Source organism: Nicotiana tabacum, chromosome 19 (genome assembly GCF_000715075.1).
Source record: "Nicotiana tabacum cultivar K326 chromosome 19, ASM71507v2, whole genome shotgun sequence".
NCBI classification, from domain to species: domain Eukaryota; kingdom Viridiplantae; phylum Streptophyta; class Magnoliopsida; order Solanales; family Solanaceae; genus Nicotiana; species Nicotiana tabacum.
Window position 1 is genome coordinate 135,945,936 of NC_134098.1, and position 13,875 is coordinate 135,959,810.

General features: G+C 35.4%; 2 protein-coding genes across 2 annotated transcripts; both read left to right on the plus strand.

Annotated features, from left to right (window-relative positions):
* The first annotated feature begins 5,618 nt into the window (after positions 1-5,618).
* Positions 5,619-6,678, plus strand: LOC107780412 (fatty acid elongase 3-like). The gene has a single exon (XM_016600949.2). It carries the CDS (start codon positions 5,782-5,784, stop codon positions 6,586-6,588), a length of 807 nt encoding a protein of 268 aa, XP_016456435.1. The 5' UTR covers positions 5,619-5,781; the 3' UTR covers positions 6,589-6,678.
* Positions 6,679-11,669: 4,991 nt separating this feature from the next.
* LOC107780411 (pathogenesis-related thaumatin-like protein 3.5) lies at positions 11,670-13,707 on the plus strand. The gene is made up of 3 exons (XM_016600948.2): positions 11,670-11,914; positions 12,260-12,920; positions 13,383-13,707. Exons 1-3 carry the CDS (start codon positions 11,845-11,847, stop codon positions 13,519-13,521), a joined length of 870 nt encoding a protein of 289 aa, XP_016456434.2. The 5' UTR covers positions 11,670-11,844; the 3' UTR covers positions 13,522-13,707.
* Positions 13,708-13,875: the final 168 nt, after the last annotated feature.

The window sequence follows — 13,875 nt, forward strand, 5'->3', positions numbered from 1 at the left end:
ATGTGGGTCAGATAAATACCCAGCATCGGCATAACCAACAAGATCGGAACTGCAATCATTGCCATAAAATAATCCCATATCGATAGTCCCTTTTAGATACCGCAATATGTGTTTGATTCCATTCCAATGTCTCATTGTAGGAGCAGAGCTATATCTTGCTAAGACATTAACTGAAAAAGTTATGTCAGGCCTTGTAGTGTTAGCAAGATACATAAGTGCACCAATTGCACTAAGATATGGTACTTCAGGACCAAGAAGTTCTTCATTCTTTTCTTGAGGTCGGAACGGGTCCTTATTCACATCAAGTGATCTAACAATCATCGGAGTACTTAATGGATGTTCTTCATCCATGTAAAACCGTTTCAATACCTTTTCTATGTAGGCAGATTGATGAACAAAAGTCCCGTTTGCCAAATGTTCAATTTGCAAACCAAGACATAATTTTGTTTTTCCGAGATCTTTCATCTCAAATTCCTTCTTTAAATAATCAATTGCCTTTTGGAGTTCTGTAGGAGTTCCAATAAGGTTTATGTCATCAACATATACAGCAAGTACAACAAACTCTGATGTTGTTTTCTTTATAAAAACACATGGACAAATGGTATCATTTATATAACCTTCCTTTAATAAATAATCATTAAGGTGGTTATACCACATTCTACCTGATTGCTTTAGACCATACAAAGATCTTTACAGTTTGATTGAAAACATTTCCCGGGACTTCGAATTATGTGCATCAGGCATTTTAAATCCCTGGGGAATTTTCATGTATATCTCATTATCAAGTGAGCCGTAAAGGTAGGCTGTAACCACATCCATTAAATTCATATCAAGCTTTTCATGGACAACAAAACTAATGAGATAACGGAACGTTATAGCATTCATAACAGGAGAATATGTCTCTTCATAATCGATACCAGGCCTTTGTGAAAATCCTTGTGCAACAAGGCGTGCCTTATATCTTTGTACCTCATTTTTCTCATTCCTTTTACGTACAAAAACCCATTTATAGCCAACAGGCTTAACACCATTTGGTGTTTGGACTACAGACCCAAAAACTTCACGTTTTGCAAGTGAAGTTAATTCTGCCTGGATAGCATCTTCCCATTTTGGCCAATCATTTCTCTGTCTACATTCATCAACAGATTTTGGTTCAAGATCCTCATCTTGTTGCATTATTTCAATAGCGACATTATAAGCAAAAACGTTATCGATAACAATATTATTTCGGTTCCATCTTTTTTCGTTAAGACATAACTTATTGAGATCTCTTCATTCTTATCATTTTCAGGTACCTGAACCTCCCTTGAGGTTTTATCATTTGTTATGTCTTTGTGCTCTTCTTGAGTCACTACCTCCGTATTATGATCATTTTGATCATTTGCTCCTTTTCTTTTTCGAGGATTTTTATCCTTAGAACCGATAGGTCTACCACGTTTCAAGCGTGGTTTAAAATTATTTGCTTTAATTAATTGTCCTACCGGGATATCCACTCGAATTGGAGCATTAGCAGCTGGAATATGTGACTTAGTCACCCTTGGTAGGTCAGTGAATGCATCTGGCAGTTGATTTGCAATATTTTACAAATGAATTATCTTTTGAACCTCTTGTTCACATTGATTTGTTCGAGGATCTAAATGAAATATTGATAATACATTCCAATCTATCTCGTTTCTCAGCTGCTTATTTTCTCCCCCTAATATTGGGTATACTGATTCATCAAAATGATAATCAGAAAATCTTGTTGTAAATAAATCTCCAGTCATAGGCTCCAGATATTTTATAATAGAAGGAGATTCATACCTAACATATACTCCCAACCTTCTTTGGGGACCCATCTTTGTGCGTTGTGGTGGAGCAATTGAAACATATATCGCACAACCAAAGATTCTAAGATGAGAAATATTTGGCTCCTGACCAAAAGCCAATTGCAATGGGGAGACTTTATGATAACTTGTGGGTCTTATCCGCACAAGTGCTGCTGCATGTAAAATAGCATGACCCCATATTGAAATGAGAAGTTTTGTTCTCATAAGCATTAGTCTAGCAATTAATTGGAGGCGTTTGATCAATGATTCCGCTAGACCATTTTGTGTATGAACATGAGTAACCGGATGCTCAATTGTTATCCCAGTTGATATACAATAATCATTAAAGGCTTGGGATGTAAACTCACCAGCATTATCAAGACGAATTGTCTTAATTGCATAATCTGGAAATTGTGCTCTTAGCTTTATTATTTGAGCCAACAATCTCGCAAGTGCCATATTGCGAGTTGATAGTAAGCACACATGTGACCATCTTGTAGATGCATCTACCAAAACCATATAATATTTGAATGGTCCACATGGAGGGTGAATGGGCCCACATATATCACCCTGTATACGTTCCAGAAATGTAGGGGATTCCATCCTAATTTTAATAGCTGATGGTTTAATAATTAATTTGCCTTGAGAACATGCAGTACAAGAGAATTCTTTAAATTGAAGAATCTTATGGTTCTTCATTGAATGTCCATGTGAATTCTCAATTATTTTACGCATCATAGTAGAACCAGGATGACCCAACCGGTCATGCCAAATAATAAAATTATCTTGATTAGTAAACTTTTCATTTACTATGGCATGCGTTTCAATCTTGCTAATACTTGTGTAGTATAAGCCGAAGGAAAGAGCAGGTAACATTTCAAGCACATATTTCTTACCAGACATTATTGTAGTAATATAAAGATATTCAATCTTTTCCTCATTTGTAGTCTCAATATGGTAGCCATTTTGGCGAATATCTTTGAAACTTAATAAGTTTCTTTGAGATTTACTACAATATAGTGCTTCATCAATAGCCAAATTTGTTCCTCTTGGTAGTAATAAATTGGCTCTTCCAGAACCTTCAATTAATTTTGTACTACCGGATATTGTATTAACATTGGCTTCTTTCATTACCAAATAAGAGAAATATCTCTTATCTCTTAAAATAGTATGTGTTGTAGCACTATCCAGAAGACATATATCATCTTTATTAATCTTGAGTCCAACTGAAGACCGAAAAATTTTCATATTCTTCATTAAAAAAAATTAAAAAGTATATTATAAGAAATACGAAAGACAAACAAAATATATATTAAGAAATACATTAGGAATGTAGAAACTAGCAACACATGATATATTAGGAAAATACACTTAAGAAAAATAAACTAGTTGCAAACATAACAAAATGACAACTTTTATTATAGCTTCATTCCCAGTAAGATGATTAGTTCTTCAGTCAATATCCTCAAAGAAGTCTCCAGCTTCTAAATGAGTAATATTTGCTAGGCCTCCAAAATCATCATCTTTATATGCAAGATGTGCCTCAGAATCATATTTGTTTGAGGGACCTGCTTCATCATCATTATTTTGAAAGGTCAAGTGTGCCTCCACATTATTTTCTTTCTTTCTAAGGGAGGCTTGATAAAGTTTGACAAAATAATCTGGCGTACGACAAATGCGTGCCCAATGACCTTTCATACCACATCGGTGACACATACTAATTTTACCTTTTGAAGGATTAATTTGAGAACCCTTATTGTTCTCCTGTTTACTTCCACCATAATGACGATAATTATTTCATCCCCTGCCACGTCCACGTCTACGTCTACGACTATGTCCACGACCATGGTAATTATTTTATTTTCTTTCAGACTTATCATATGCTGCTACAGCATTCACTTTCGGGAATGGTGCTGACCCAGTGGGACGGGCTTCATGATTTTTTATTAATAGAGTATTATTCTGCTCTGCCACAAGTAGGCATGTGATTAACTCAGAATATTTCTTAAAACCCTTTTCACGGTATTGCTGTTGTAGCACCACATTTGAAGCGTGAAAAGTAGAAAATATTTTTTCTAATAAGTCCTCATCTGTGATAGTGTCTCCACATAATTTTAATAGAGAACTTACTTTAAAGATAGCCGAATTATACTCACTTACGGTTTTAAAGTCTTGCAACCTTAAATGTATCCATTCATACCGAACTTTCGGTAATACCGTAAGTTTTAGGTGGTCATATCGATCCTTCAAATTAATCCATAACTCAAGTGGATATTTTACAGTTAAATATTCAGTTTTTAACCCTTCATGTAGATGATGACGAAGGAAAATCATGGCCTTCGCTTTATCCTGATTTGATGCTTCATTTTCTTGTATAATAGTATTTCCAAGACTTTTAGCGTCAAGGTGAATTTCAGCATCAAGGACCCATGATAAATAATTCTTCCCGGTAATTTCTAGTGCCACAAATTCTAGCTTTGACAAGTTTGACATATTGAAACTAATCACAAAAGTAAATGGGTTAGAACAAATACAAATAATTTTCAATGAAAATATACTTGTAAAAATAAATCAGACAACTAATTAAGAAGTTGATCACTTCAAATATGTAGTATAAAAAGTAACATATAATATATATATATATATAGTATAAAAAGTAACATATAATATATATATATGTCAAATAAACAAGAATTATGGAGTATATGAATAAACACAAAGAGATATATTTAGTATGGTAAAAGAAAAGTAATTTATTATAAACGTGAATTTGAGGAATAACCATATACGGTGATAAGAGTGAATGTATTCAAATATTACTTTCCACCAATTGTAAAGTAATTTAAACTAGTATGTACAATAATTACTTTGTCACCTTGGTTATCACTATTTTATTTTTGTAGAATGTCTTGAAGATAAGTTTTGCTCTACGCAAGTCCACACATATTTATTAAATTATTTTTGTTAGTTTAACGCACTTAAGATCTATATCTTATATTTTCTTTAACAATAAACAAGGTAAGAGAACTTCAGTAACATGATCAACTAAAATAAATGCTTAACAGTATATGAATTTGTTAATAAATAGCATATTGGTGCATATATATTACCATAAACTAAAAGAATATATAGTGATATACTTGAAGGAGAATCGAACACAACTAGGATGTGATTGTAAAAATGAAGGTGACAATCGTGCTGATAACGTGTTATAAATATAACTCAAAATAACAATATCAAACAAGGAAAAACAAGCTAAGATATATAGAGAGAAAGAGAGGAAGAGAGATTCTTATTTCTTCTTCAATTGTGTGTTTTTCCTATCTATTACAAGGCCTTTATATAGGTATGAAAAGTGAATAAAAATATGTCATTGAATATGTCATTAAGCATAGAAATATGTCATTGAATATGTCATTAAGCATTTGAGAAGATCATGGAGGAAGAGTAGACATCCAACTTATTGATTTCTCTTATAACATTACTATCTTTTTTATATTTAACTATCTTTTTCTATATTTAATTTTAACATTAAACTTTTTATGTTATCCTTGAAAAAAAAATTATAGCTCTACAATTATTTATAATTTATTTGAAATTACAAGTTTAAAAAATATTTTTTCTAGAAAACTTGATCTTTCACTGAAAACTGCCACATAAATGGGACGGAGGCAGTAAGTTTTTTCCTAGTAAAAAAACGAGTTGGTGGGTGTGGTTTAATTGTCATAAATTTTAGGTACCATAATTGGCAAAAATAGAAAACAGAAAAAAGAAACCATGTCCATTTGTTTGAAGGGATGACGTGTCGCTTTAGATGCCTCACAATCCCCTATCGAAAAGAACACAAGTCAAATTTTCCATTTTGACTTGCCGGATGTGGGATCACCTCTGTAGTATTATCTCGTTATCATCTCAGCTTCGAAATAGATAACATAACCTCACATCTCCATTATCGCCGGCGGTCGGCGGCGAAATGGAAGCTCTCTACTCCACCATTCACTATTGGCTAGTTACTCATCCTATTATCATCAGCTTCCAATGGAAAGAAGGCTCCACATTCGGTGCATCACCACTTTTCCTCACACTCACAGTCCTCACTTACCTCATTCTCACTTTCTCTTTCCACACTTTCCCTCTTCTCCCTCCACTCTCCCCCGCCGCCCTCCGCCTCATCTCCGCCGTTCACAACCTTATCCTCTCCCTTCTCTCCCTCATCATGGCCGTTGGATGCTCCCTCTCAGCCGTCTACCAAATGCCGGAAAATGACTGGACTTGGGTCATATGCTTCCCAGCCAATCACACTCCTCCACATGGACCTGTCTTTTTCTGGGCTTACATTTTTTACTTCTCCAAGATTCTTGAATTTTTGGACACCCTTTTGATTATTCTAAGTGGGTCTCGAACTAGACGGCTGTCGTTCCTCCACGTGTACCATCATGCGGTGGTGGTTGTCATGTGTTATTTATGGCTTTCTTCTTCGCAGACTCTGTTTCCTGTGGCGCTTGTTACTAATGCTTCAGTTCATGTGCTAATGTACGCTTATTATTTTCTGTGTACCTTGGGAGTACGGCCATGGTGGAAGAGATTGGTCACTGACTTTCAAATTATCCAGTTTGTATTCAGTTTCCTGATTTCGGGTTTGATGTTGTACTATCACTTTACCGGGTCGGGTTGCTCCGGGATTCGAGGATGGTGCTTCAATGCAGTTTTCAATGCTTCTCTTTTGGCACTCTTCCTTGATTTTCATTCTAAGAATTATGCTAAGAAGAGGAAAGATTAATTAGACAAGAATAAGCTGTCGTGATATTGTATGCATGGGAAATAACTTTCATCTTAATTAATCTTGACATGAGTTTGATTTTTGCTCTGCACTATTTTTTGATAGGCTATTACTCATTTCAGAATAGTTGAATTTGCCTATCACCTATTCCATTATGAAATGAATGAGAACTAAATGGGCAAATTAGCTCTGCTTGTTGTCTATTTAAATAACGAATGAACTGGAAACTAACTGAGCAAAATCCATCTTTTATCCTTTTCCGGATTTTATTTTCAAACACGTATTTGTTCATGAAAATTTGTGACTAACTACGGAAACTTATTAACTACAGAAATGTGCATGCAATGATAGAGCAATCAGTAGCGTACGCAAGATTTTTCATTAGCGGTATCATAATTTGAAAAAATGAATAAATAAATAATTTATTGTACTTGTAAGCGGTGTCATTTTTTATATTTATTCCTAATATTTTTATTTTTCTTATACATAACTAGTAAAAAAATTCGGCGAAGTGGTATCCCGTAACACCGCATATGTAACGATCCCGATCGGTCGTTTCAAGTATTACAACCCCGTCTCCTATTTACTACTCAAATTGTGCTTTTCGATTGTTATTTGACTTGCCGGGGTAATTGGTTTGGGTCCGGTGAAGTTTTGAAATGATTTGGAATACTTAGTTCCAAGGTTTAGAACTTAAGTTGAAAAGGGTGACCGGATGTTGACTTATGTGTAACGACCTCGGAAAAAAAAAATTGCTAAGGAAATTAATGTTTCGTGGTGCCGAACTAGGTTTACGTGTTTGAGAATTGCAGAAATTCTTCGCGGCTCGCAAGCTCGTCGCGGCTCGGACCTTTTGGGTTGAACAATGCGCCAATGAGTAAAGAAAAATTTTTGCCGGAAAAAGGTCATTTCTGCGGCCCACTATACGATCGCAGAATCACTCTGCGGATCGCATAACGGCGACAGAGTGAATCAGAAGTGGGGCAAGTTTGGAGGAAGGCCTGCGGCGCATTATGCGACCGCAGACCAGTTCTGCGGTGCATGATGCGACCGCAGAACAGGTATGCGGACCGCATAACGACCGCAGATTGAAACAATGTTGCCCAGTTTCAGAGGGCCTTTTTGCAACCCATTATTTGGGCCGCATGAGCATTATGTGGATGCATATGCGACCACAGAGTGTGTTTCGAGGCTCCATTTTCTGGTTTTTATAACCCGCCCCTATTTTGATAAATAGTCTTTGGGGCTCATTTTGAAGGCAAAAATATGATATTTTTTTAGAGAGAAATGAGAGTGTTCTAGAGAGAGAAAGAAACCCAAGTGCTTTGTTCATCAAGATCTTGTTGAAACTTTAAAATCCAACAAGAAATATCACAAGATCTTCACCCAAGAGGTAAGGTTCTAACCCTGGTCTTTAATTTTGAGTTTGGGTAAAGTTGGGTGATTGGGAATATGATTCTTGGGTGTGAGAGTGTTATTTATACATACACATACCAATAAGATTTGTAGAAAGATTGTTGAGTTCAGATGGGTAAAGATTGGGTTGAAAATTGTATAAATCTTCAAAGACTTTAATTGAGGATTTGAGGGTCAAGTTGATGTCGGAAATTGGTGAAATCTATATGGTTGGACTCGTGGTTGGATGGGCGTTCATATTTTATAACTTTTTTCGGGTTCCAAGACATGAGCCCCACATACGATTTTTGAGTGCAATTTCGGATTTTGTTGGAAAATTTGTATTTTCATATGGACTTAATTCATATAATTCGTATTGACTGAATTGAATTATTTGTGACTAGATTTGAAGCGTTTGGAGACCGATTCGCGAGGCAAAGGCATAGCAGAATAGAAAATTACACGGTTTGAGGTATGTAACAGTTCTAAATTTGGTCCCGAGGGTATGAAACCCCGGATTATGTATTATGTGATTGGTTTTGAGGTGACGCACATGCTAGATGAGGGGTGTGTGGGAGTGCACCGTAGGAATTGTGACTTGGTCAAATTTCATGAAACTATATAGTTGAATAATCTGTGATTATATGTACATCTCCATGTAGTAGAGAAATTGAATCACAAATCATGTTTAGATTATGTGTTGACAATGTAGGGACCCACAAAGGTCGTGTACATGTTGAATTATCTGCTAAATTGTTATTGTGTACTGAGTCACAGTTTACTTATTTATTTTATCTCAGTCTCTATTGTTCATTATTGATGCATCATACCGTTGTTGTTTGGGTTGATTATCATGATTATTGAGAGCCCGAGAGACTGAAGAGATTTATGATTGAGTGAGGCCGAGAGCCTGATTGTGAGATATTATACTATAGCACGTGAGTTGTTCATGCGGATTCATATATTATACTATAGTACGTGAGTTATCCGTGCAACACGTGAGTTGTCCGTGCGGATCCAGATATTGATACTATAGCACCTGAGTTGTCCGTGAAGCACGTAAGTTGTCCGTGCGGATCCAGATATTGATACTATAGCACGTGAGTTGTCCGTGCAGCACGTGAGTTAGTATGAATTATAACGCTTGGGCTGAAGGAGCCCATCCAGAGTCTGTATACACCCCCAGTGAGCGCAAATACCTATTGAGTGCGAGTGCTGAGTGAATAGAATGGCTGAGTGACTGTGGTCCTTAGAGGATGCATTTGGTTTCATTCTTATTGCACTACAGTTATCATATATCACTATGTTGAAAATTTCTGAGAGATATTATCTCCTGTTTCAGTTGAACTTGATATGAAATTACTGTTTTGGCCTTAATTGTTAAACTTGAAAGCATGCCTACTTTATTATGTTGGAAATTTCTGTAATTGGACTCAGCGTGAAGCTCGTCACTACTTTTAGTTCTTTATTTAGTATTGTTACTTGCTGAGTTGGTTGTACTCATACTACACCATGCACCTCGTGTGTAGGTCCAAGTAATTCTGGACACGGCGGTTGCTAGTTCTCAGAGTTTTATCTGTTGGAGATTATCGAGGTCGTTGCTTGGCGTCCGCATACCTTGACTCTCTTTCCTTTCAGTTTTTGTACTGTTATATATTTTCAGACAGTGTTTTTAGCAGTCAGACTTTGTTATCAGTTAGATGGTCATGTACTCAGTGATACCGCGTTTTGGGAATTTATATTATGTCAGTAATTTGTGAGATGTTTCTATGGAAATTCAAATATTATGATCTCAAACTTAAGAGAAAATGTGGTTTATTGAGGTTGTCGGCTTGCCTAGTATTGAGATAGGCGCCATCACGACAGGTTAGGATTTTTGGATCGTGACAGCATAGGACAAGGTGTATATGCCCTTGAGAGTAAGGGTGGCTCAACGGATCTTGTGGCCTAAGGTGAAACCATATTAAGAGGATATTAAATTTATTTATAACGTATTTATAACAATCGTACCCTTTCCCTCTGACAAAAGGACTTGGATGAAGACTGCCAACAAAGGTGAGATTAAAACGTACCGTTGTACGTAGACAACATTTTATAAAAAAAATTAATTTATTTCATTTGTCATTTCTCTTTTTTTGTTCTCTTTTTTGCTTGATAATGTGAAAGATTGTTATAGCGAAGTAAAAGATGGAAGACGAGATTTGTACGAAGCGAAGAGATGGAAAAACGAAACATAACGTGATTAAGATTATTGCAGAGAATATCATATCAATGTAAAATCAAGAGGAGTTAAATGAAAGACGTTTAGGTGAGAAAAAAATACATATTTAATTAAGTTGTGATATGAAATAATTTTTATTTTGCAACTAATCTTTCAACTTAATTGTTGAATTTATGAATGATTAGTTACATAGCATGAAAAAGCTATTATTTATTATTTAAATACGAAATTACAAATGATGAATTACCTTTTGGTGTCAGTATCGCATATATTCTTTTCTTTTTTTTTATTTTCTTCAAAATCAGTTTTTTGCCATATTGTTTAAAAATTTAATGACTATTCATCTCCCACTATCTTTTCGTGAATCAACTTCGAAGAAAAAGAAAATATAAGCAATCATTCTATGATAGTTATTCATTGAGTATAATTTTAATTATTAATCTAAATGTACTTTTCTGAAAATATCATGTCTACATTAATTTTATATTTTTCGTTAAAATTCTCTTGCACAATTTTACTCCATTGAATTATTTTCAATGTTTTACAAAAATTTTAGGATACTAATTTTTCAATTTAGTGGAATCTTCCTTTTGTGCGAACATACAAATATGTGAAGAAATTTGAAAAAAAAGACACCTGATAAATCAAGTTTGATAGTGCATAATTGTTCGGCTACAGAATGAGGATTCATCTATTTTACTGGGAAGATTATGAGAAAATGCCACAAGCAGAAATATGGCGTCCAAAGTCAAGCGAAAAGATAATTATTCTACTATGACGACTGATAGAGAGGATATTTGGAGCAAAAATTATTTATCTGCTGTGGAGATCTAATAATGAATTAAAATGTTCGGGTTTGTCAAAATCTGTTTTGCTTGATTCGTTAGTGTTGATGAACAATCCAATCTTAGTAAGACCAGTAATGGAAGTCGATTTTACATAACTAGGCATACACGTGCAACGCGCGTGAGGAAAAACTAGTTCCTATAGAAAAAGGATAAAATTAAAATTGAAGAGTGAGCAAATATACTAATTAATGAGGGAAGAAATTAGCATAATTTATAAATTTATTGTATAAAATAACTTCAATCAAGTAACAAAAAAATATATTGTAACACTTTTCTTTATACTAATTATTTGTATAAATGAAATGTACATAGATGCTTAATAGAAAGCATTCATCCCGTGATCCTAAAAGTCCCATGAGCTCCTAAATCTCAATTAGTTTGGAGGCCAAAGTATGTTAACAAAAATGAACAGCCAATTAATGTGTGAGACCTAAAAGTAATCCCACAGTACATGTATGTAATAAAGGAAAATTAGACATCACGATTCTTGCACCTTTATGTTAATATTGAAATATTAAGAAAATAGGTCACTAGTAAGATAAGAGAGGGAGAGAGACAATTGTAACGAACACATAAGTTTCTAATGTTCGGAGGTAAGGAATAATCACTTGATTTAAAGAAGAAGAAAGGAAGCCTTCTCTTGGCTGGCCACAGTTTCTAATGTTCACTCTCCATTGCACGTATTCTTCTCTTAACTTTTATTTTTGACATCTTTTGTTCTTGTTATAAACTCACTTGTCTTACACTTCTTTCACTATCAAGGCTCAGTTACACTACTTGTTAGAGTACATAATGGTCATGGCTTCGCACTTCACTAATTCATCTTCCAAAGTTTGGTTTCTCTTGCTTGCTATTGCCTTAGGTAACACATTATCTCTCCTTCCTTCGTTTTTCTAATAAGAGATGAAAAAAGTTAGCGAGATAGCTCACTTGGTGAGCTCCTTAACCTTTCATCATGTAGATGGAAGGTTTCAGTCCCGTACTCCCTTTCTCTCCCGTTAAATAAAGGGGAAATGACACTGTAAAAAAATATTTTATATCGTCTGGATTGATAGTACAAAATCTTTCTAAGTTATTTCGTTTTACTAACACATAGATTTTTCTTGTGTTTCAAGCTCAAGGGAGAATTAGTCTTTCCTTTTCTTTACATTTTTTGATCATTTTATATTTGTGAGTCTCGAGTCTTGATATAATTTTTGTGTGACAGGGATAAAATTGTCCGAGTGTGCAAATATTACCATTATAAACTATTGTAAAGAGACAGTATGGCCTGGAATTACACCTAAAAACAATTTCAGTGGAGATGGTTTTGAACTGAAACAAGGCCAATCTGCCGTCTTTACTGCCCCGGCCGGGTGGAGTGGTCGTATATGGGGTCGAACCGGCTGCGACTTTGACAAAAACGATAATGGTACGTGCCAAACCGGTAGATGTGGAACCGGTCTAAAATGTAACGAACCGGGTCAGCCTCCAGCTTCAATTGCCGAATTTACCCTTGGAGAAACTGATTTTTACGACGTTAGCCTTGTTGATGGTTTCAACTTGCCTATAGTAGTAAAACCTGTAAATGGCAAAGGAAATTGCAGTTCTGCTGGTTGTGACAGTGATCTTAGGCCAAATTGCCCTTCTGAGCTAGCTCTTAAGCTGGACAACAAGACGATCGCTTGCCGGAGCGCGTGCAACGTCTTCGACACCGATGAATATTGTTGCCGGGGTACATATAGTAGTCCAGTGTCATGTTTGCCTACAAATTTTTCAAGGATTTTCAAGACAGCATGCCCTGTGGCTTATAGCTTTGCCTTTGATGACCCAACTAGTGTCATCACTTGCTCTTCTACTGACTATGTTGTGTCATTTTGTTCTTCAAGGTAAGCAATTCTAATCTTCTTAATAATAAGTCCTTTTTCTTTTTTAAATAACAGTGATGTCAGGTCAGCTTGTGCACACCTTGACTAATCCACTAGCACAAAAACTTGGTAACTCCACCACTAAGATTTAGACTGACAGTGGCGAAGCTAATAACTTCTCCAAGGGTGTTCAAATTTAAAAGAAGTAAAAAATTCTCGACAAAGAGTGTTCAGTATATATTATATACCTCTAAAACATAATATTATACTTATATACATATTGTAATTTTCGACGAAGGGTGGTCAAGTGACCACCCTTATGACCATGTAGCTTCACCCAGTAGACAAATTGAAAGAAATCGCTTAGCGCTTTCTGTCATTGTTGGAATTTGAACCATAGTCTTCTGTAGTTTTTATCCCACTTCATTGAAGTTCGACCCACAAAGTTGGATGAAGAAATCTTTTCTTTTGTTGAAACTGCAGGAACCAGACAGAGTGTACAAATAAAGGCAAAAACGTGACATGTAATGGAGCATATGGATTGAAGTCACTCTTTCAACCAAAGCAGATATTGCTGGTTGGATTGACAACAGTGATTAGTCTTGGAGGGGTGATGTTTTGACAGAATCTTGTACAGATTCAAATCTTTTTTGAATACCTGTTGGCAACTACATTTACTTTTCTCATTCATTTTAAGGATTTTGATTGCTTTTCCTTGTATTTTGAAATTTTGTTCACAATCTCGAGAGTAGCAAGACCCCAAGCATAGTGGGAGCTTAATGCACCGAGCTGCCCTTTTTAATCTCAAGAGTAGTCTTCAAAAGTGGGAAAACATCAATATTTGGCCATTTACCCAAAGTGCATAAGCTTAAACTTCACAGTAAAACTGCATGTCTGGGATATTATCTTTTTATGCTCTGAAGATGATAAATTTCCACCCCATTATAATGCTTTTTCCAAGGAAAAAATGTTAAGG